This window comes from Dermacentor silvarum, chromosome 7, assembly GCF_013339745.2.
Source record: "Dermacentor silvarum isolate Dsil-2018 chromosome 7, BIME_Dsil_1.4, whole genome shotgun sequence".
Lineage (NCBI taxonomy): Eukaryota > Metazoa > Arthropoda > Arachnida > Ixodida > Ixodidae > Dermacentor > Dermacentor silvarum.
In genome coordinates, this window is record NC_051160.1 from 15,227,139 (window position 1) to 15,249,067 (window position 21,929).

At 43.0% G+C, this 21,929-nt stretch overlaps 1 protein-coding gene and 1 long non-coding RNA gene across 23 annotated transcripts in view; one reads left to right on the plus strand and one right to left on the minus strand.

Moving 5' to 3' along the window:
- LOC119457585 (protein sprint) overlaps positions 1-21,929 on the minus strand; it is an 89,868-nt gene that overhangs the window by 14,699 nt on the left and 53,240 nt on the right. For 2 of the 21 annotated variants that reach the window (XM_049670241.1, XM_049670256.1), the window contains exons 7-13: positions 10,983-12,604; positions 8,298-8,442; positions 8,149-8,221; positions 6,707-6,809; positions 2,930-3,019; positions 1,924-2,039; positions 490-565 (exon numbers count right to left, since the gene is read on the minus strand). The exons of 11 other annotated variants lie outside the window; for them this stretch is intronic. In XM_049670241.1, the coding sequence (XP_049526198.1) occupies positions 490-565; positions 1,924-2,039; positions 2,930-3,019; positions 6,707-6,809; positions 8,149-8,221; positions 8,298-8,442; positions 10,983-12,604 (2,225 nt within the window). Of the gene's footprint in view, positions 1-489; positions 566-1,923; positions 2,040-2,929; positions 3,020-6,706; positions 6,810-8,148; positions 8,222-8,297; positions 8,443-10,982; positions 12,605-19,488; positions 19,581-19,958; positions 20,147-21,929 lie in introns of all 21 variants that reach the window. 8 more of the 21 variants (XM_049670243.1, XM_049670242.1, XM_049670249.1 and 5 more) reach the window with 8 other exon arrangements.
- Positions 12,000-21,929, plus strand: part of LOC125946629 (uncharacterized) — a 39,665-nt gene continuing 29,735 nt past the window's right edge. The window contains exons 1-2 of one of the 2 annotated variants that reach the window (XR_007467728.1): positions 12,000-12,115; positions 12,161-12,265. This is a non-coding gene — a long non-coding RNA (uncharacterized LOC125946629). The remainder of the gene's footprint in view (positions 12,116-12,160; positions 12,266-21,929) is intronic. The other variant, XR_007467729.1, reaches the window with a different exon arrangement.

Genomic DNA, 21,929 nt, shown 5'->3' on the forward strand with positions numbered 1-21,929 from the left:
TTCTTCTCGTTCCAGAGTAATCGAGCAATCCATGGCATCTAGTGGTGGTGTCCGGGTGAAACAGTGGGCTGTAGTTGAATTTATGACTGCGGAAGGTTGTGGCTTGTGTGGAGATTTGATGCGGATGGAATTTGGTCTTTCACAGTCCTTGCCCACCTCCGCACAGTGCCGACGTCAACACGGGCATCCCCGTAAGCTGCAGTCAGACAGAGATGAATGTTGATGGGCGCACAACCTTCTGCAGTCAGAAATTCAATTACAGCCGGCTGTTTCAACCGGACGCCACCACTGGATGCCATGGATTGCTCGATTACTCTGCAACGAGAAGAGGTAGGAAGGTGAGGCAAGTGACATTCTATAGCTTAAGCATCAATGCATTAATGATAAAGAGTTCAAAATGTTTGCAGTACTATTGGCAAAGTAGTGGGCTTGGAGGCATTACTTTCTGAATCGCCCTCATATTTCAGACAAAGTTAACAACTTGAATACCTTTATTCCAAGCTCCTGAGGTGTTTTGGTGCGGGCATACTTCATGCTGTCCGAAAGCAGCTTCAACGCACCAGACCTGGAAGAATGGCAGCACCGGAAAAAGATGCCTTCTGGTGAGAATGAGTATGTCACCAGAAACACTACAAACAGCTGGACAGTGTAACTTTATCTGAAAAGCCATTCGTAAGCGTTCACCTACATGCAACACAGCAATGAAGAATGGGATGGCACTTCCTTCTCAACACACAACCTTATGCTATAGTGAACACAGCATGGCCCAATGCTTGCTAAATGAATTAAGAAGACTTGCTGAGGGCCTAGTTGCTGTGTACTTGACATAGTAAGAAAGCACAAAAAGACACATTACAACATAAAAGAAACAAAACACACAGTTTATAGATGCTACCAGTCCCGGAAAAGGTGCACTTGCTGTCACATCTGGAGTGAAGGATCCTGCAGATGTGCGATGGGCGCATTTTGCCGAAAAGAATAAATAGATCTGTTAGAATAACATGATTGGAACTTGAACATACACTTTTAGAGCTACCCTTAAAGCCTCCCTCTTGTTTAAAATTTTAAGATGGCTGAAAAAGTTCTACTAATAAATTATTAGATAGCACTTTTCAGTACTCAAAAAGGTACTGCAACGGTGGGATGGCAGCTGGGCTGCAGCTCCTGCTGTACAATTTTAACATCGCAGGAGGGACACAGTAGTCAAAGCATGTCAGGCAAGATATCTGACTCCCTTCTTGAAAGCTTTAGTTTTTTTGTTTTAAAATATCAGCACTGAATGCAGGCATGAAAGAGACAAAGGCCTGCTTTCTACCTCCTAGTACTACAATGCATCTTGCATCTTTTATGTAGGCAAGCCAAGAAATGGACAAACTTCACAGTGCCATCTTTAATGCTACTAACAGGGCACTTGACTATTGAAAAACTTTCGGCACACACAAAATTCAGGAAAAAAAAAAAAAGCCAATAAATTCATTTACCTTAGGACTAAACTGTGCAATCACCACATGTGTGTAATCACCATACGTGTAATCACCATAATGCAAAAGTACCTTCTTATTCCCAGTTGCGAAGCGAAGCCAGGAAAAAAATCCAGCTTTTCATGGCTTGCATTCCCCGAAAACACTAGTGGTTGGCACCATTTTGGTTTGTCAAACCTTATTCATTCAGCCTGTTTGGCTAAACTGTACTGTCAAACAGTCTGCTAGATAACCTTTGTGAGAAGTAGTGAACTGAACGAGTTGGTATTGCTTCATTATAAGAATGTGCACCTTGGGTGAACATTAAAGAGCACCAGGTGGTTGAAATTAATTCAAAGCCCCTTTGCCCCACACCCCCACATGGCCCCTCTTATAGAGTGCGAGTACTTCTGGTTGTTAAACCGCATAATTAAATTCTCAATAATAAAAACAGTGCACTCACTGTGTGTATTGCTTGACAAAAAGCTGGTACAGGTATCGCCGCAGAGGCTTGATGACCAGGCGATGCAGCGACACTTCGATGATTGCATCAATGTTCATGAACTCATCTGGTTTCAGCTAGAAGAAAAAGCATCGGCAAAGGTTCACTCCACAACATAGTACCATGCTCATTCCACCACGAATCCAATCATGTCAATGCTGCTGGAGACTTCCAGTAGCTGCAGTTTTTCGTGGGCTGGGCAGCAACTATTGTTTGATCAGCTTTAACTGTCAAACAACACTGCCTTTGACTTTTGTTAATTTACTTTTCTGAATATCTTACAACAAAAATAAATCAAGCTCCTGAAGCTTTTTACAGCATGTTCATCATAACACGAACAAAGCCAGCAAAGTAAGCAACATGGCTAGTACCTGTGCAATCAACTTCTGCAATACTAGTGCCTACACACATACTACACATACTAAAGCATGTGTGAATTTTCTTCACTAGCAAGTGGCTTTGCAACAGACATGACTTGCGGTTGGTAGCACTAGCACCTTTCTAGCTTCAACAGGCACTTCGAAGTGCTGAGATCAAGCATACATTTGTGTCAGTGACAGTGTTTGTATGCCGTATGCTGTTCAATGTCCTTGAAGAATTCCGGCTGGGTTAACGCTACTGCATGGGGAATAACAGCACCCTTGTTGTTATTTGGCACTGAATTAAAAAAAAAAAAAAGGTTTTGGCAAATATGTTTTTAAGGGCTGTCGCTCTTGAAATGTTGATTTTCACATATGTATTTTTTTTTTTTTTTTACATAAGGACACATGTCTCCCCTTAAATACACTTGCCATTTTTCCAGTACTCAAAAAACACTGCAACAGCAGAACAGAATTAGTTAATAGGCAGTTGCAGCAATTTGTCATTAAGTTCACACGGCAGAGACAGAAGTGGCTTATTGCATAACCCCTCAGTAACGTCTACACAAGTTCAAGACTGACTGGCACAAGCTTTGTACAGGACTTACCTTGGACTGTTCTTCTTGCACCAGTTGCTCGAACTGGCCTTCTCCATGCTTGAGCAGATAGTTCTTCATGCCACTCATGAACTGCCGGATCTGCAAGAAAACATAGTCAACAGGCACATTTGGTATCCGGTTTCTACAAAAAAAAACAAAAACAAAAAAAAACAAGCTCATTGCATTACTAGACATATCTTTAACGCTGTAATGTCCAAACACAGTTTCACATTAATAAATATTAGAACAACTTATTTGCCTTTATCTTCTGGCCATAAAGAGTACATTTATGAAAAAAGAAAGTTACGCGAGTTAAAACTGAATTAGTATGGAATTAATTAATTTATAATCAGCTTAGTGAAATTTTCACAACCTAGAACTCGCTCCAGCATGTAAATACCACAACTATAGGCTATGCGTTGGGTTTCCCATGCTTAAAACCCAACTTTGAAGTATCAAACTCAGTGTAGCATATATGATAGGCTGGGCATATCAAGGTTACTTTTTTTTTTCCCCCTTTGAAGCCCAGTTTAGATATTTATACAATAGACCTTCATGCAACTAGCTTCAGAAGTGCTGCCTATCTCTGCACAAAGCTCATCCCTCAGCACAAAAGTTTATAGGAGGTAGCACAACATTTTTGTTCAGATTTGATCATCGTTGTCATCTTTGTATACCTCCCGCTGCTTTCACATGTCCTTTAGTAGCCTGCCAGAACACTTACAGTAGATTTTGAATCCAATATTAAATCGAATCAAGAAAAAAAGCCAAGTATTGAATCGAATATCAAATATTAAGAAACTTAATAACACAAACATTTTGTGCAAAAATTACGGTGGTGCACAAGCTCAGGAGGCTACTCACATTATGTAACAAGAATCTTGCTAGCTATCAGAAACTTAGGTAACTAGGAATTCCAGATGTATAAGATGCTCTTACTCTTATTAAAAGGAACATCAAATTAGTACGCAAGCACTGATAACAATTCAGGTCGTATAAAAAATGGTCTGGAAAGTATGTTGAATAGAATCAAGTGCTTTTCCCCCATGTGAAGCTGAAGCGATAGCGAAGTTGTCGTAAATACCAATGAGGTTTTCAATTTAATAGTGGGCCATACTGTGCTTTTGCTTTCTGTTTTCTTCCATAAAACAGGAGGTTTCTTCCATCTTATGGTAGGTGGTTTCTGTAGGTTATCGTCAGCTCGTTAAGGCCAATGTGCGTGACAGACAAAAGCAGGGAATGCGCATCATGTGACTCGGGAACACTCCGCGTGGTCATTGGTGCCGCATGAGTCAACTGTGGCTGGCACCGGTGATAAGAAGTTCTCAGTTCGGGAGGCAAGGTTACACGATGCCTCCCCCCCAACTCTCCCTTTTTTTTTCTGTTTTCCGCGTCCATCTGCCGTCCGTGTAAATGCGTCTGCAGCCGGATGTCAGCAGGCTAGTCACATGACATTTTAAAGCTCGCTATGCAAATCCAACACTAGTCTTGTGATGGGTCGATCGAACGCATGAAAAGAGACCAATGTTCACGTAGAGAAAGAGGGACCACCATACAGTGTTCCTCAAAGGTGGCGGCCGTGAATTGAACGGTCATCTTGTACACTTGCCTTCGTTGGCGAGGCAGTATGTTGGCTTTCTGAGGGTCGTGTGACCACTGCGACTATATCTGCGTTGATTTGGTATGAAACTGTAACTCTAGTTGCGGACACCTGATGACGCAGCTTCGATTAAGCGTAACAGGTTAGGCAGCAGTGTGGCCAATGGTGTGCCCGTGACGAAAATTCGCCAACAGCCAATGTTATAACAGACTGCAAACCATCGCAGAAAGCTAGTACCTAATATGTACCAACGGGTGGTTAATCAGTGATCGGTCGCGACATCATGCGTAAGGGTTTGATTGATGGCCGTTGTAGCAGCGTTTGGGTCCACGGGCGACCAGCTGGCAACTACCGTCAGCATGCCTGCCAAGTTGGTCTGCCTGTTCTTAAAGCTCCAAACTGCACAAATCTGTGTGCATGAACACTGAACACGCGTATCCGATACAATCAGCATGCCTTCCTGTGGTTAATCAGCCCAATCATCGTAGATGCTTCTGTGCTTTCCATATGTGCTGTTTTTGTTGTTCGCTTTGTGTATCGTTTATCGTCACGATCAGCCCGGTTGACCAATAGAGATAGTGGCGCCGTGGGAATGCTGCACACGTCAAGGCATCTACCACGGCCAGGTCATTCGCCGAATATTCTAAGAACATTTTTTCAAAAAGTCAAATTCAAACTATTCTGCTCGCAAATCGAATTATCCGAACATTCACTATTCGATTTGAAATCGAATATTTGAGTATTCGCAAACCCCTGCTAAAATGTCCCTCATCAGGCCGCACCAGAAATTTTGCTTATAAACTACGAGTTGTAAATGACCATCCAAGGAGTGTTCTACCACAATAATTTTTCAGATTGGTTCACTAGTGGTTGAAATGTTGAGAAGCGGCCTGGAGGTGAGCTACCCTCCCTAAAACAGGTTATCTCTCTCCCACTGCCTCACACAGCCTCCGCAAGCGAGATTCCTTCCTTGCGTTTTCCCATATCAGAGTCGAGAGGTTACATCACATTGACACCAGGAGGCCCGCAAACTTTTATATCTGTTGCTTTGTTGCTGTACGGTTAATTTCCAGTGGCGGTTTCTTGCATGCGAAACCCAAACCTTTCCCAAGTGAATGTTTGCAGTGGCAGTGCCCTGCGAATGCACAGCGCATCTAATGCTCAATGGTCACGTTTCTGTGCTTGCCTGAGTTGTGTAAGCTGATGCAACAGGGGACATTAGGACAAATTAAAAAAAGTTAATTCAAATTAATTCAGAGGTCAAACTGCTTTATTTTCCAATGCTTGGCTGCTTGCATGAGCATGTGAGGGAATGACCAGATGACAAGGAAGTTTGTCACTCTTTGCTACAGCACAGACAAAAACGAAAAGGACTCGTAGACATTCGGTTTATAGGTTTTGTATTTCTCTAAAACTTTAAATTGTGTAATAAAACAATCATAAGTAAATAACTACTGCAACATTGAACAATTTACCAAGGTAACTTGTCATGACCAACCGCATTGTGGGCAGTGTGTTGACGTAGAAGCAGTTAGGCGCATTAAATCGACTCTCAGGCAGGAAGCGGGCCTTCCTCGAGAGACAGGGTGCACAGGCTTTCGTTTGAAATTTCAGCTGTTTTCGCAGCATATAGCAATGTAATACTTTGCACACACAATCATCAGCACACGATCTACACACTGCACTTGCCTGTTTACAATGCCCAAATTGGCGACGGGCCCATTAGGTGTCACTTACTTTATACCTATTATAGCCCCTTACTGAAGTACATTGCAAGCTTAATGAGAAAAACAAATGCAAATAACATGGCAATGCAAAATCTTACATTCATACACAATTGCAAATTGCCACCTGAAGTGATCCCAACCATAGGTCATCAATTATGCATGGTAAACATGTACAGAGAGGTCCACTGTTAAATGGAACACTTGAGTGCAGAGCATATCCGGATTTTCCTCTCTTGCAAGAGTACAATCGCCTAGATTTGCAGCACATTACTAGTAATTAATAGCTCCGACACCTTCCAACACACCTGTGCAGTGCACTGACATTGCTTCCACAGCCACTTGCAGCTGGGGCGCCAGCAATGCGAGAGCCACACATTTGAGTGTTCTGTTTAACAGTGGACTGGACTGTACCTGACACAATCTAGCATAACAAAGAAAGGGCCAGCAGGAGATGCTCACATTTCGCATGACCACAGCAGGAGATGTTTCACTGCTCTCGCGTGTGCACTGGATGAAGTTCTCTATTGTCATGGCAAAGGTTGTGTTCCTTTCTTGCACCAATCTAAGAAAAGAATGGCATATTCAGCATGAATTTGGGCAGGCATTATCATGGCAACACATAAATGACTTTGAGTACAAGAGAAATCAGTTTCTTGGAAGGCGCACCTTAGACTGGAGGTACAAAGATTCTTTTCTTGTTTTTATGGGGGGGACCACATTTTGAAAATTTACGAGTCACCTTTTCTGCATTTCGTTCATAGCCTTCTGATTTGGTCTTAGTCTTCTTATCAGCTCTTGACGATGAAATTTGTACTCATGGGTGGGGCTATGCACACTACATATTGTTGCTGTGTTGTTCCGCACTTCAGAAAGCTCCACATTTCTTATGAATGTTGAAAATAAAATGTAATCAGTAACACAAAAAAGTTTCCTAATGTAACACCTTTCAGGCTGTCTTTAGGTGCAGAAAGAGTGGAATATACAGTGCTGGACAAAAAATATATATACATATTCTGCATTTTCAGTCTTCGGAACTAAACCACTCAAACTTTGCACTGCATCATCCTAGTCCACTAGCCTCAGGCATCACACAGCCTACCTAATATGCACAAAGCCTGTATATTTGAAGAATAAACATCAAGAAAACCACATGCATCGATCAGCATATAGCAAAACGCGCAAGCAAAAGAAATCCATTGATGGTAACCAGAGATGCTAGCCTAGCGACAAGCTTGGCATGCTACTCCAGGTGCCGTAGATAATGAAGGATGAAAGAATTTGAAAAAAGTTTAAAACACGTACGCACACATGCAAAACACACAGCACAGAAACAAAAGAATGTAGGCGATAATCAGAACCAAGAAATTAACGAAGGCGCATGTGGTGCAGTAGGCAGTGATAATAAACAGTATGTCATTAATAATTTTTCTCCTGGTAGCAAAACTACGCATTCTGTAGGACAACATTAAAGAAAAACAAGAAACTGACACCTTTTTAAAGATAGCCAACAATTTTCTTTCACAAAAAAACAATATTTTGTCATTTTGTTCACTACTGCAACTCCCTCAAGGATAAGCATGACTCATGGAAAGACTCTCAACAGCATATTTTACACAGCACCAAGCTATAATTACTTTTGCCTAAATATGTGTATCTTTTCATGGAACAACCGTTTTGTTGACTTAGATCAAACTCCTAAAATTTTAAGAGAGGTTCATGTTCAATAGCTAAGGCAAGCAGAGTTGTCATTGAAGACTTTATCATCGAGAACTTTCAATGCAGAATAGCTAATAAAGTCTTTACACAATTGGGTGCTTTGCTAAACTCGTTCAAGCAATGAGAACGCTTCACACACCTGCTCACACGCCTGCTCAAACTGCATAGATCCAGAGTCAACTTACTTGAATATATAACTCTTAACATCGGCGCCCACTGTCGAGTCCCTCTTGTACAGACCTCCCAATTTCCTCGAAGCTACAAGACAAGGGACAAGATTACAAACACGTTGGACAGCCAAGTGTTATGCCAGTGTATTGCTTCAAATACTGACCTAGAAGCATATCCAGATGTTCCTGAAAACCACTTGACCGCTTATGCTCCAATGCCAGGGTCGGACACTCGGAAAGAAGCAAGTCCTCACCACTGACTGCCGAGGCTGTCTCAAAGGAGTCGGTGGACATCTTTGACTCTTCAGCCTGGAAGAACAGTGGCAACCCTTTTGCAATGTGACTCAGGCATGTCACTGCTACGAAGGAACACAGATTTTCCCTTAATCTTTTACCTTCAATGACCAGAAGAGCAAAAAGAAAAAGCAAGAATCAGTGAAGGTTATGCTCAAGTTCCTACACAATTTTCTTTTATAAAGCATACATGAAGAGGACAAATAAATTCAGAGCAAGAAATGCTCAATTATACAAAACGGATAATAAATATAGTAAACAAATTGCATTCTTGATTGTTGAGCAATTAGGAATTTATTACCAGCCATCGTACCATCCACGTCGTGAAAGTTTGTTTTAATGTGCAGCAGTCACCCCCTCTTCAAAAGTTTCAGGTTTAGGATCACCTTCTGCACTAACACTTATAAAATTTTGCACCTGAAGGCACTCGGTATAACAAACTGGAGGGGGGGGAAAAATGCCTTTTCATCATACTGCATAAAAAAACCTGTTAGCCATGCAGCTAGAATTGAATGAATGAATGTTTTATTTGACGGGATATCACTTTGGCCTAATACGAAGTATGGGAATGGAGAAAGTCTGTTGGGAGTGCAAGGCATGATGCGAGGAGCAGGATCTACCCGACCGGTGCAAAAGCCCAGATTTCTTGGCAAAAGCCGAAAGAGACTTCCAGACTGTGCATAAAATTCGTCCTTCTAAACTAACTCAGCATTTTTCAATGCACTTGGCCAGACACGAGCCATTCCTAAGGATTCGACAAATAAGAAACAGCTGAGCATAAATACACAAGAAACAGTATAATTATTGTCTGCCAATTTTTGGCCCCCTGAACCAGACAAGGCCTACTTTGATGCATTTAGGGAACGAAAGTGAAAATACATTGTTTGAAACTTCTGGTAGGTACTAGATAATTACCCAATAGCCAAGTTCAACACACTGCCAGCCTTTGTTAGTGCAAAGACACCACAACACGGCACAAGAGCACTGTCCAGAGCTTCTTCACATATTCCGCTTCCTCTCATTCTGTGATTGGGCACACAATGCCACATAATTGAACCAGACGACTGCACACCTTACAGTGGCTACATGTTTTGGCAACAATGGAAAAGTCGGGCAGTGAATCCTTCACACAGTGGCCACACAAACCTGTACAATTAACACTAAACCTTTTAACAAATGAGGTTTTTCATTATGCAACCTTTAAGGAGATTTAAGCGTGTCAAAACATTGTGGCTCGACGTGCCATTTATGTTACACTGATTTTTATATAATCACAAGAAACTTAACACCTACCCTATAGCACATGCCCCAGCACATGAGCGTGCTTTGCAAATGTGAACAGTGCAGCAAACAAATGATTAATTAATTAAATACTACACTAAATACATTTTTACTCAAATAACATTTCATTCTTATTTTGTTAAAGGGAAACTGAGACATCCACCCAAATGTAGCAATTTGTTACAATGGAAACCCAACCGGGTTCCTCGAAAGAAAGCCTCGCAGTTGAAGAAAAATTCGTCCTGGTCCGGGACTCGAACCCGGGACCACCGCCTTTCCGGGGCAGCCGCTCTACCATCTGAGGTAACCAGGCGGCTAGCAGATGGCAGGGCGAAGTCGAATTTGTCGACAACTCGAAGCAAAGGCAAGTGTTTGATGTTATAGTTCAGCGGAAATCCGCTAGGTGGAGATAAGTAATTAAAAGGAAACTGAGACATCCACCCAAATGTAGCAATTTGCTACAATGAACTATAACATCAAATTCTTATTTTGTACAAATGGCCAGAAATAAAGGTGAGCAAGTTCTAATTTTCCTTGATAGGGGAACTGTGTTTGGGTCTTACTGGGTGAAGAGATGAAAGCTTGAATTTCTAACCACAAGACATTGCCAGCTGCCATTAGACTGGCCAAAAGTCAATCGCTACTGATAGGCAGAAAACAGTGAAGCGAGAGTTTCATTGAGAGACTAATCGTAGTTAAGCCTACAAGCAAAGCCACAAAGACACAAGGGACAGGGGTGGGTTAGAAACAGGCAACAACATAGATGAATAACGAGTGCATAGCACACAATGTGAGCGATTCCGAGACTGATCCCTCTTTCTTCAACCTAAATAACATCTCAAACATACAAAACTAATTTCTCACTACACATAAACCCTTGCTTTTTACCCATAACATTGCTGTGATCCCATTTCCCATACAGAAAACTGCAAGGTGACACAGCTGTAGCTGCAGTGCCTCGAGGACAAATATTTATTTTTGTCTTTGTAAAATAAAGGCCCTTTGCTCACACAATGCATGAGCTGGAGGAGCTGAAAGTCGTTGGCATTACCATGTGTGGCTAACTGCTTCTATAAACAATAGGACACACTCACTCAATTGGTTTCATTGACAACTGCCTCATTTTCTAGGCTTAGATATAAGCAAGTTCTTGCAATATGTTTGAACATAATGTGTTCAAACATATTAAAAAATATAGGCAAAGGTGACTAAAATTTAAAATGCTTGCATTTGGTGCACTACAAAAAGTGGCAGCTCCATGCCAGATCTCTGACCTTGCTTTCCGGGGCATCCGGGGAAGACTCCACCAATCGTAGAAGCCTTTCCCATCGCAGGCTGTCCCAAGGTTCACAGAACTCTGTTAATGCATCGTCTTCACCATGGTTGTTCTTGCTGCTGCCATCAGTAGCCACACTCTCAGCTACCGACACCGCATCAAGGTTGTCATAACGCGATGCTCTCAGCACGTTGCCTTCTGTCAATGTAGGGGCTGGAGGCACTCTCAAGTCCGGCATGGAGATGCCAATGATCTCTTCCACTGTAGACACATTTTCCTCAAGCCCGCCAACGTCGGAGTCGTCTACGTCCTCAGTGGGAAACTTTAGGTCTCCAGCAGTACTGTCATTATCCTCATCCTCACTTGACACAAGCCATTTCCAAGAGGGGTCTACCGACCAAGACCGGCCACAACGACTTGGAGGTCCATCACCTGAGTTATCATGCAAAGCTGGCGCAGACACTGCCAACAAGTGGTCCGAAGTGCATGAGTTTGTATCGTCAAATGTGGTGGTCAGGTCAGAAGAACGTTGCGTACTGCTTCGCAAAGAGTGAACATTAGGTTCCGAATGCCGCATCAAGGGTCGTTCTCGATGTACTGCTGCAGATGGTGACACCTCATCAATCTGCAGTGGTTCAACTGCAGATGACACTACAAGGAACAGCGAGTCCACCGGTTCACTATAGAAAGGGCTAGAAAACTGGCCTTGCTGGGCTTTATCCTTAACCATGCCGGGCATAGAACGAGACAAGCTTCGTATCTGTCCAGCAACATCGATTCCCTCGGGCAAGGAGCCACCGTGTACTTCTGTCTGCGTGGACTGGCACACAAGACCTTCTGGCTTAAATGTGGAGAGTACAGGAGCAGGACTGTCGCTCCCACGCCCATTGGTTGTGCCCCAAATGTCCTCGTAGTCGCTGATTTTGTCTGCGAGACTGCTGGAGTAGTAAGTTTCAGGTGAAGACTCTGGGAGTTTCCGCCGCCTGCGTGGTGATGGCTTCATGAGGCACCGAGGCTTTTCCTCCTCCGCTGGAGGAGACGGCTTGTTCTTGTTGGGCGCAGACTTTAGAGGTGCAGATTTGCAAGGTTCAGCTTGGCTGGGTGCAGCCTTGCTAGGTGCAATCTTGCTAGGTGAAGTCTTGCTAGGTGAAGTCTTGCTAGGTGAAGTCTTGCTAGGTGCAGTCTTGCTAGGTGGAGTCTTGCTAGGTGCAGTCTTGCTAGGTGCAGTCTTGCTAGGTGCAGTCTTGCTAGGTGCAGTCTTGCTAGGTGCAGTCTTGCTAGGTTCACTTTGAGTTAAGTCCACACCTACATAAAATGCTGACCTGCCAGCCACTTCGGACACAAGGCCAGCCTCACTTTCTGCAGGTGGGGAAGGGGGATCAGGCACTTGAGTTGCAAGTTCACCAATGTCAGCTGTGGAACTCTGAAGTGCTAGGAAGTTTGGCCTCACTGCAGCCACAGGAGAGGTGACCACTGGGTTGGCAGGCGTGGTCTTCTTAAAACTTGACACATGGACATTAGCATTATGGTCTGGGTTGGGAGACGCCTGAGAAGAGGCACATGACGTGCTGGACCCCACACTTGACGGAGCAGACTTGAGCAAGCTTGACACCCACAACTCTGAAAACACACAAATGAGAACAATTGCTATGTCGATCAAGAGCACTTGGAAAACACGTCAATAAACAGCAATGTCAAAATTAAAAAAGATTGTATAATATTTTGTACATGTAGTATTACTTGAGGATTACTGTGGGCTTCGCGGCTGTGCCACTACACAGACCACTAACCCGTTCCTCCTGATCATGGAGGTTTTTGCCCGCATCATCGCCGACCTGCTCGTGTCTGCCTTTTTGGCAGCCTCGTCTACCACTTCGGGAAACTTTGTGTCTGCTGCCAATGGAAGCGAACCTTGCATTTGCCGCCTCCCTGTAGCCCATGCTTCAGGACGTTTGGCAGCGCCTCCACTACCGCTGTGGATCATCGAAACCAATCCAGCTGCCGTATCGCCGTCGACAACATCTTATGCGCAACCTATAAAGCAGCAACCGCCGTCCACCGCGCACTGTGGGCTTCGCGGCTGTGTGACTACATAGCCACTAACCCGTTCATCCTGATCACGCAGGTTAGTAGTTCGTATCAAACTCCTGCTAAAAAAAATCAAGTGATTACTTTTTGGTGCAGCTGCCAAGCCCACAGTGCTGCCTTTTACTTATTTCTGAATGTATTGATGTCATACGCGCCTTGCTACTGCTATCAGGGGACGTAGAGACAAACCCCAGTCCTGAGAAAGCAGTCCTCGACGAACTGAGAAAGTTGTCTGCTGGCCAGGCCACACTAATGTCCGAGATGCAGAGCCTCAAAACTCAGCTAATGAGCACAAACCAGAATATTGCTAATCTAAGCACCCGCCTCAGACTTAGAAAATTATTGCAAAAATCTTTTAGCTCTCTGAACTGAGGTTGACGCCATTAGCACTAAGACCGGTCAACTAACCCATCGTACGTGAAATATTGATGAGCGCCTTGACAACCTCGAGAACTTGCGCAACAACCTAATATTCTACAGTTTTCCTGACACTAACCCGAAGGAAACATACATTCAATCGGAACAAATAATCATTAGCCACTGTCTTGAAAGCTTTGGTCTTACAGTCGAGCCCAAAGATATAGAGCGTGCGCATCGCCTAGGGCGTTACACCACTAACCGCCAACGACCTATCATAGTGAAGCTTTCATCCTTCAAAACTAAAGAATCTATCCTTTCGAATGGCCCAAAACTAAAAGGCACAAACTTCAGCATTGGCGAAGATTTCACGCGTCCAGTTCGAACTCCACGAAAACAGCTTATTACCTTTGCTAGGAGAAATCCGTACCATTTTCATTACGTTTCAAAACATTACATATTGGAGCCCAGCGATATATCTTTGACAGTGCAGCAGGAATCGTCAGAGCCGTATCGTAGGGATCATGTCACCGTCAGCAACCACGCCATCAGCACCATAAATGCACAAGAGCGAATCTTTCATTTTCTATACTCATGTGACAGGCATGCATACTAAAATTGCATGCATGCATATACTCATGTGACAGGCATACTAACATTCATAGTTTTCTTCCGAAAAGTGTGCTCCTGTCTAGTCTAGTACAATCATCCGGCAGTAGTGTACTGATACTAACAGAAACATGGCTCACTGACGACATTTCAGATACGGAGGCACTGGCTGACTTTCCGAACTTTAACATTTTTCGCCACGACCACAAAAATGCACGTGATGGGGGGCATACTCATCGCCACTAACAAAGAACTATCATGCCCTCTAATCAGTACATCTTCGCAACTGGAATCAATATGGGTAATGTGCCGTGCCCCTCCCGAAGCAATAATACCCGGGGTATGCTTCAGGCCCCCTCAAACTGATCCTGATTCCACCCGCGAACTTAACGAAATATTATCCCAGCTTACTAAAAAACACCCCAATGCACATATCCTCCTTTATGGAGACTTCAGCTTCCCTAGCATTAATTGGCTCAATCAGGCCTCACCAACTTCAGGAAATACTGAAGCACGGGAATTTGTCAATGTTTGCCTCAACTTTGACCTCATCCAACAAGTAACAGAACCGACGCACGTCACTATTGAATTCTCAAACATTTTAGACCTTGTACTAACAAATAGCGCCGAAATCAGCAATCACAAAGTCATTCATACCACATTTAATTTTGCCCCTAAAACACACCCCATCTTCCGCAAAACAATTCACTTGTACGATAAGGCTAACTATGAGGCAATTAATAATGAATTATGAAATTTTCTGCCAGTTTTCGAATCCAATCTCAGTTCCTGTTCTCTCAATGACTAGTGCTTAAGGACAAAATTACTGACCTGACTAATAAATTCATCCCCATGGTGAGCTTTCATGCCAATAAAGACCATGGTTCTCTAAAAGCTTAAAAACACTCGAAAATAAAATAAAGCGCCTTTTTCGTACTGTGAAATGTGATGGAAGTCTCAGCACTTGGGGCAGGTACTACTCCGCTTATTATACTGCAATTCGAAAAATGAAAGAGACATTCTATCATAATGACTTACCTAAAATTCTAAAAACTAACCCTAGAAAATTTTGGGATCTCATAAACCCACAACTAACACATGACGTCACACTTACAAATGATAAAGACGAAATTGTAAGTGACGCTGTTTGTGCTGACACCTTCAACATTGCGTTTTCCTCCGTGTTCACTGAAGAAGCCGACTTGCCTCTTCCTACGCCACCTACTATGACACTACCAATGATGGCCCCTGATGCAATTTTTGTCGCTGGCATTTCATCACTCATTGACGAATTAAAACTTTCATCATCGGCGGGTGTCGACGATATTAACCCCAAGCTTTTAAAAAATACTAACGAAATTATTGCAGTGTACTTTTCGATGCTCTTTTCACTTTCACTCGAAACAGGAATTTTACCAGACGACTGGAAGGAAGGAAAAGTCATTCCAGTTAACAAATCAGGTAACAAACAATCTCCCCTGAATTACCGCCCCATTTCTCTAACAAGCGTCTCATGCAAAATCATGGAACATGTGATATCTCTCACATAATGTACTTCCTTGAGACTAACATTTTTTTCACCCTTCCCAGCACGGATTTCGTAAATCTTTATCTTCTGAAACCCAACTTGCTACATTTCTTCATGATCTACATTCTAATCTCGACCATAACCTTCAGGCCAATGCAATCTTTCTCGACTTCGCAAAAGCATTCGAAACAGTACCACATAAACGCCTCCTACTAAAACTTTCCCAGCTGAACTTGCAGCCTAACCTTCTTGCATGGATCACAGCATTTCTCACCAACTGCTCCCAGTTTATCTCAATTAAAAATAGCCGTTCCAGCTCTCTCCCAGTAACACCCGGCGTCCCCCAAGGATCTGTACTCGCACCCTTCTTGTTGCTCATATATATATATTAACGACCTGCCCGCACATGTATTGTTGGGACTCGGGTAGCGTTTAGGCCGGTGATCCATCAGCCAAAGGGATGAGTACGTCCGGGAGCAAGAGCGATAGAAAAAAGGGTTTATTTTACATATTTACAGTGGCTCCAAATATGGAAGCCCACTCCATGGGAGAGCACTTTGAAAGTCTCAGCTCACTACCTGTCTGAGCACATTTGAGAACACGTCAGGACACACCACTGCACTCAAGGTGTCTCCTTATAAAACATCAGTCTTCCCTAGTTGACCCAGCTAGGGAATCAGATGACCTTGATGCGACCAATCAGAGGGGTCGTATTGTTCACCGAACTCCGCCTCTAATGTTTCACCTTCGAAGCAAGGACGAGGAAATCCGGAAACAGGGGGTTGATACTCCTTCCACGAAAGTCGGTGACTTAGTTTCTTGCCCTCCACCGGTCATCTTGCCAGGGTCGGGAGAATGGCCTTCACGCTAATCCCCGCTTCTAACGAAGGGTGGCGGCTGTGGTCGGTCGCTTCTAAGTGAGCTTCTTTGTCCGAACGTCACTGCCGTTGTCGGGTCGCGTCGCCCAGACGGCGACGCTGATGAAAGGGGTGGCATCGGGGGAAGCACCCAAAGAATAGGCACTGCTGAGTTGGGGCGCTTGTTTGCCCGTCTCGTCGGTGTCTGGCACTGTCGCCGTCTGGGCGACGCTCATGAAAGGGCCTGCCTCGATGGGAAACAATCAAAGAATGCGCCCGGCCGATTCGGGACGCAACAGTATCCTCCCATGTCCGTTTATTTGCCGACGACTGCATCATCTATCGCACAATTACAAAGATTTCTGATCAAACTGCACTCCAGCATGACCTTAACCTTGTACAACAGTGGTATGATTTTCGTCTGTTGAAGCTTAATTCCACTAAATGCAAGCTCATTTCCTTTCAACGCAAGCATAATCCTTTATCATTCTCATACCTAATCTCTAACTCCATAGTCGAACAAGTTCAATTATACAACAAACACCTAGGCGTCACCTTATCCTCCGACCTTTCCTGGAACGCATACATCAGCAATATCATATCATCCGCGAACAGATCCCTCGGTTTTTGAAAGCGTCATTTGCGTCATGCACCATCAGACATAAAACTTCTCGCGTACAAATCACTCATCAGATCGAAACTAGAATATCCAGTGCCCATCTGGAGCCCGCATCAGGTATAAAGAAACGAACTAGAATCTGTACAAAATCGTGCGACTAGGTTCATTCATTCTTCATATTCATACGACAAGCATATCATCCCTAAAACGTGAAATTGATCTTGCTAATCTTTCTGTGCGTTGCCGCATCACAAGTCTATTTGTTTCACAAATTGTTTCACAATTGCCTCAATCAAGCACCGTATATCATCCCACCGGCGCGCATATCTCACCGTACGTCCCATCTTTGTTCAATTGCACGCACATGTGCTAGCACCACTATTTTTGCGGCCTCATTTTTTTCGCACAGCAGTGGACTGGAATGGCCTTCCCCGTGACATTGCAGCCATCACGTGTTCATCAACCTGTGCGGACAACTTAACTGCATATTGTTTGTCATCAAGATCACTCTCTGTAACCTTTATTTGTAAACCTACCCCTTATGTAATACCCTCTAACCGGGGTCTTTAAGGTAATAATGTGAAGTGAAGATTAAGGCCAAATCCCATGAGAGTTATTTTGTGTGCGACAGCGACAAGCGACGAAACGGGCTGTCGCGCGAACAGATTACTACACTGACTTTTTCATTCATCTTGTATGTAGTGTTCAATACTTGTGTACATTTGGCAGGCTGAAATAAATATGTGTGTGGACCCTTAGCAGCTTCTATAAAAAAAAAAAAGGAGTAAATATCTGCCACTGATGTGATGCAGGGGTAATGTTTTCAGCCTTATTTTTGCTCAATATTGGCAGCTGTAGTACAATGAATTCGAACACTCACAAAAAGTATTTAATAACTTTAACGGTACTTTCAAAATACCAACAAAACATTGCTGAAACAAAACAAATATCTGCACGTTTGACGCGCCTTTTTTGAAACCAAGCAAACGCCTGAATTACCAAAACTTTTGTTTGCACTTGGAAAGAGCTGCTTTTCAAACGAAAAGCAGTGATACTTAAATATTGATACAGTGGAGCCTCGTTAACTTATTCCCTACTGCGCCCATTGGGCATCGTTAGCCAGCTAACGATGCTTTCGAGCGCAGTTTTCGAGACATTCTATGGCAGTCACAAGTACACTGCGCCATCTAACTTATAGTAGAACAACCACAGTTTCATTTTCTATGCAGTTCACTTTCTTTCCACATGGCAGCGATTTTTGAACAGGCTGAGACAACTAAGGAGTTTGAAAGCAATGGCAATGAACCTCTCGCAATGAACCACACCAGAGCACACATGCAGCCACAAACATAACGTTAAAAAAAAAAAGAGAGAGAGAGAGAAAAAGAACTGAAAGAACAAAGAAAAGAAAGGAACAACAACACATGTTGCTAGATGAGAGACGGACAACACAGCAAACTTGCCGTTATATACACTGCTCTTGGACAGCGCGTACTAATACTATGCATTCAGCTTTATATATTGATGCGAAAGCGTCAAATCGCTAACTGAGCTTACTTGACGCATTTGATGGCATATGTAGCAGCCTAAATTCGCATTGGCTGCAATGCCACGTCATGAGAGCGCCTCAATGGAGCAGAGCGGTCTAAACAGCACACCGGCGCGGCAAATGTTGCGTGAGGAAAGAGGGCATCATCGCGACGCCATGTCCCCCTCGCTCTCGGAATCCTGATCATAACTGCACATCAATAAGGCCAAATCGAAACGTGCCAAACGTCTCAACATGCTTGCTTGCCCGTCAGGAGTTCATAACTCAAAGGACTGCTCAGCAGCATTCAACTGGACATTAACGCTTTCGCATCCACAACTCATAAGAAGTGCTTAGGTGTCCTCTAATTTTTTATGTTTTGAGTGGCAAGCAACCACATTTACTTATATAAACAATCGATCGAGCACAAGAAAAGTTCATAGCCTCACTCCCATGCTCATCCCTTATGACGACAAGGCAGCATTTCATAAGGCTGCCTTTTTTTTATACAATCTTACACAAACTCATCTTAGCCTTTTCTCATACTTATACTTCCCTTTCCCTTATATAACGGCGCCTTACAGCTTTAAGTTAAGGTTGGTTTGTGAATGCGACCTTAAGTAGAGTGGGTGAATATAAGGCGGTTGTATGTGCAGCACCATCTGAAGCCATCGTTAATCGTAACATAAGACCTTGAGCAAACTTCACATTCCTGAGAAAAACTTCCATTTCATGTGTAGTCAGAAGCTGATTTTTGACACCAACTGCACAATCAGCAAGGCAATAATAAATCAGGTGGTGTAAGCAATCATTTCGCCCAACAGAATTGAAAATTGTTGGCAATAGTAAAGTATGCATCACAAAACAAAGTCTGCTTGCAAGAACAAAAAGATGGAATGTGTGACTGTGCACAGGTACCTTGGCCCAGGAGTGACAAGGCAGACAGCTCCTGCCGTGTAGTTGCCTCAAGCAAAACCACTGGGAGGCATAACTGTACAGGTAATTCATCACTGCAAAAATAAAAATACATAAAAAGATCTTTTTATGTATAAGAGTGAGGACATTGGAATCATGGAAGAAGCAAGGTGCTTTTTTGTGTCATGCTGTGAATGGGCAATCTAACATTCTAGTTTTATAATGTAAGAAACTGTTAATTCATTGGTGAGTTACATTAAACCTGGCTGTGGAAGTGGCAATTTATGCCAAGCTGTATTCTGAAAGCAAGAGAAAGTTGCATTTCTTCCCTTTCTCAATATGAAAATTGGGCATACGTTAAGGCACATTAGCAGAACCCTGCAAATATGGTAGCAACAATTTATAGTGCAAGAACTTGTTTAAACTACTAGAAGGTCATGCGGTAGCACCTGCTATGTAAAACAAAGACCTACCAGCACTGGCAGTAGTGGCAGATGAGCACAGGTATTGAGGCGAAATGGTTTTCGGACCCTTCCAGGCAGTGCTTCGCATCGGTTGTGGCTTCAATGAGGTAGTGCTCGATGTACGGCCCCGCATCAACAGGAAGCCGCACGGACAGAGCCAGAGTGCCTTTCTTGCTGGACTGGCGTACTATGAAGTTCTGGAGAGAAATCACTGTTTATTGGCTACACGCCTCACAAGTAGCACGCTCTTCACATATGAGACAGCAATGCCAATATCATAACATGTAAACAGGAATCTACATGTATCAGACGTGCAAGGTTTATCTGAGAACATAATAACTGAAATTTTTCCCTACTGGGCCCATTTTGCATAGCTAGCATGCTTATCGGAGTTGAAAGCGACAACGGTCGTGGCTGGAAGGGGCATGTGCGTTCCTAAACATTGTAGATCTCACGATTCTGCTGTGTCTGCAGCCGATTTTATCGACGGCTCAAGCGACAGCGAGTTGGAGGATGCTGCCTTTTCATTTCACTGATTCTGAGAGCGACGCGATGGGAATCAGCCCGGAGCTTGAGAATGCATCGCTAATTCGTGCTTCTCCCCGAACTGATGCCATTCAGCACTAGCCAGCTAACAAGTTGACATACCGAAACTGCAAAGAAAATATTACTAGAGTAAAATGCAGCAGCAAACAAGCGTTCACTGCAATGCTTGCAACATGCCCCGATGTTTCACATTGAGGAACTGCTTTGCTGCAAGGCACGCCTAACTGTAAGGCTTCCAGTTAAATTTTTGTAGCACAAGTAGTCTTCAAGGAAAAATTTTGATTTATTTGCAGAGACTGGCTAGTAAATAGTGATACATTTTGTATATTTCAAAAATTTATTGGAATTTCTTTCTTTTTCGGTACTACAAGTTTTGTTCAATTTTATTCCAAAATCTTGACTTTGGCAATTTATATTTTTATGGCATAAAACGCATTAATAAAGGTTGTATGCCTGAAGAGCGGATTGATTGTGCATTGCTCTTATGTATTGCATAAAATTGTATATTGTATTGCATAAAAAAAATGTAGTGTAACCCACAAAAAGACTGCCATTTCCCCCCTGGTAGGAAAAGAGTTAATGATACTAATAATAATAATATATACAAAGTATCGATATTTGAGACAAAATTAGATATATTACGTAAATGTATTACGTACACTGTTGCTTTCACTGCAGTTTCTGAACAATTTTTAGTAAACCACATTAAGAAAGTTAAAATTCCAAGGTTCAGAGTACCAAAACTACGCAGAGGGGTGATGACGAACACTGTTGTGCAATGCTTTAGATCAATTTTGACCACTTGAGAGTTCTTTAATGTGCACCGAAAGTAGGGTACACTAGCTTACAGTATTTGCAGTTCACCCCAAGTAAAGCACCTTAGGCCGAAAAATTCCCTAAATTGCGCTTCAAGAATGGCTGCATGCTCAGATCACATGGTAGTTGTCGCTGTTATCCACTGCTTACACAGCAGCAGCCTTTGGCGAGTCTTCAGTATTTTTTTGATTGCTTGTTATGCCAAGATATACAGGATGTTTTCTTTTAGAGGCAACAAGAATTTTTGAAATTTGCCTGTGGCATGTGGCACAATTCTGCTCATTGCGCTAGATTTGTCTAAAAGGTGGAAATTACTTGCACAAAATATTTAAATGCATAATCGACTATTACCAAAATTTCTTAAATTAAGTTTTCAACTAATGATTTACAGCACATGTTGCAATTTCAAATTGTAGGCGTGCTTTGCAGCATGTCCAAAAACAAAATTCAGAGATTGAAACTAGTTTACGAGCGATCTGTGCTTGATGAAATGCATTTGCAAGATTTAAGATATGGGCATTCCAGTTAATTTGTCTTCAATGCCAAAAAAAACGACTCACCGACCCTTAGGTACTCCTAATGCTGAAATTTGAGCGCAGCTCTATACGTGTTTTCAGC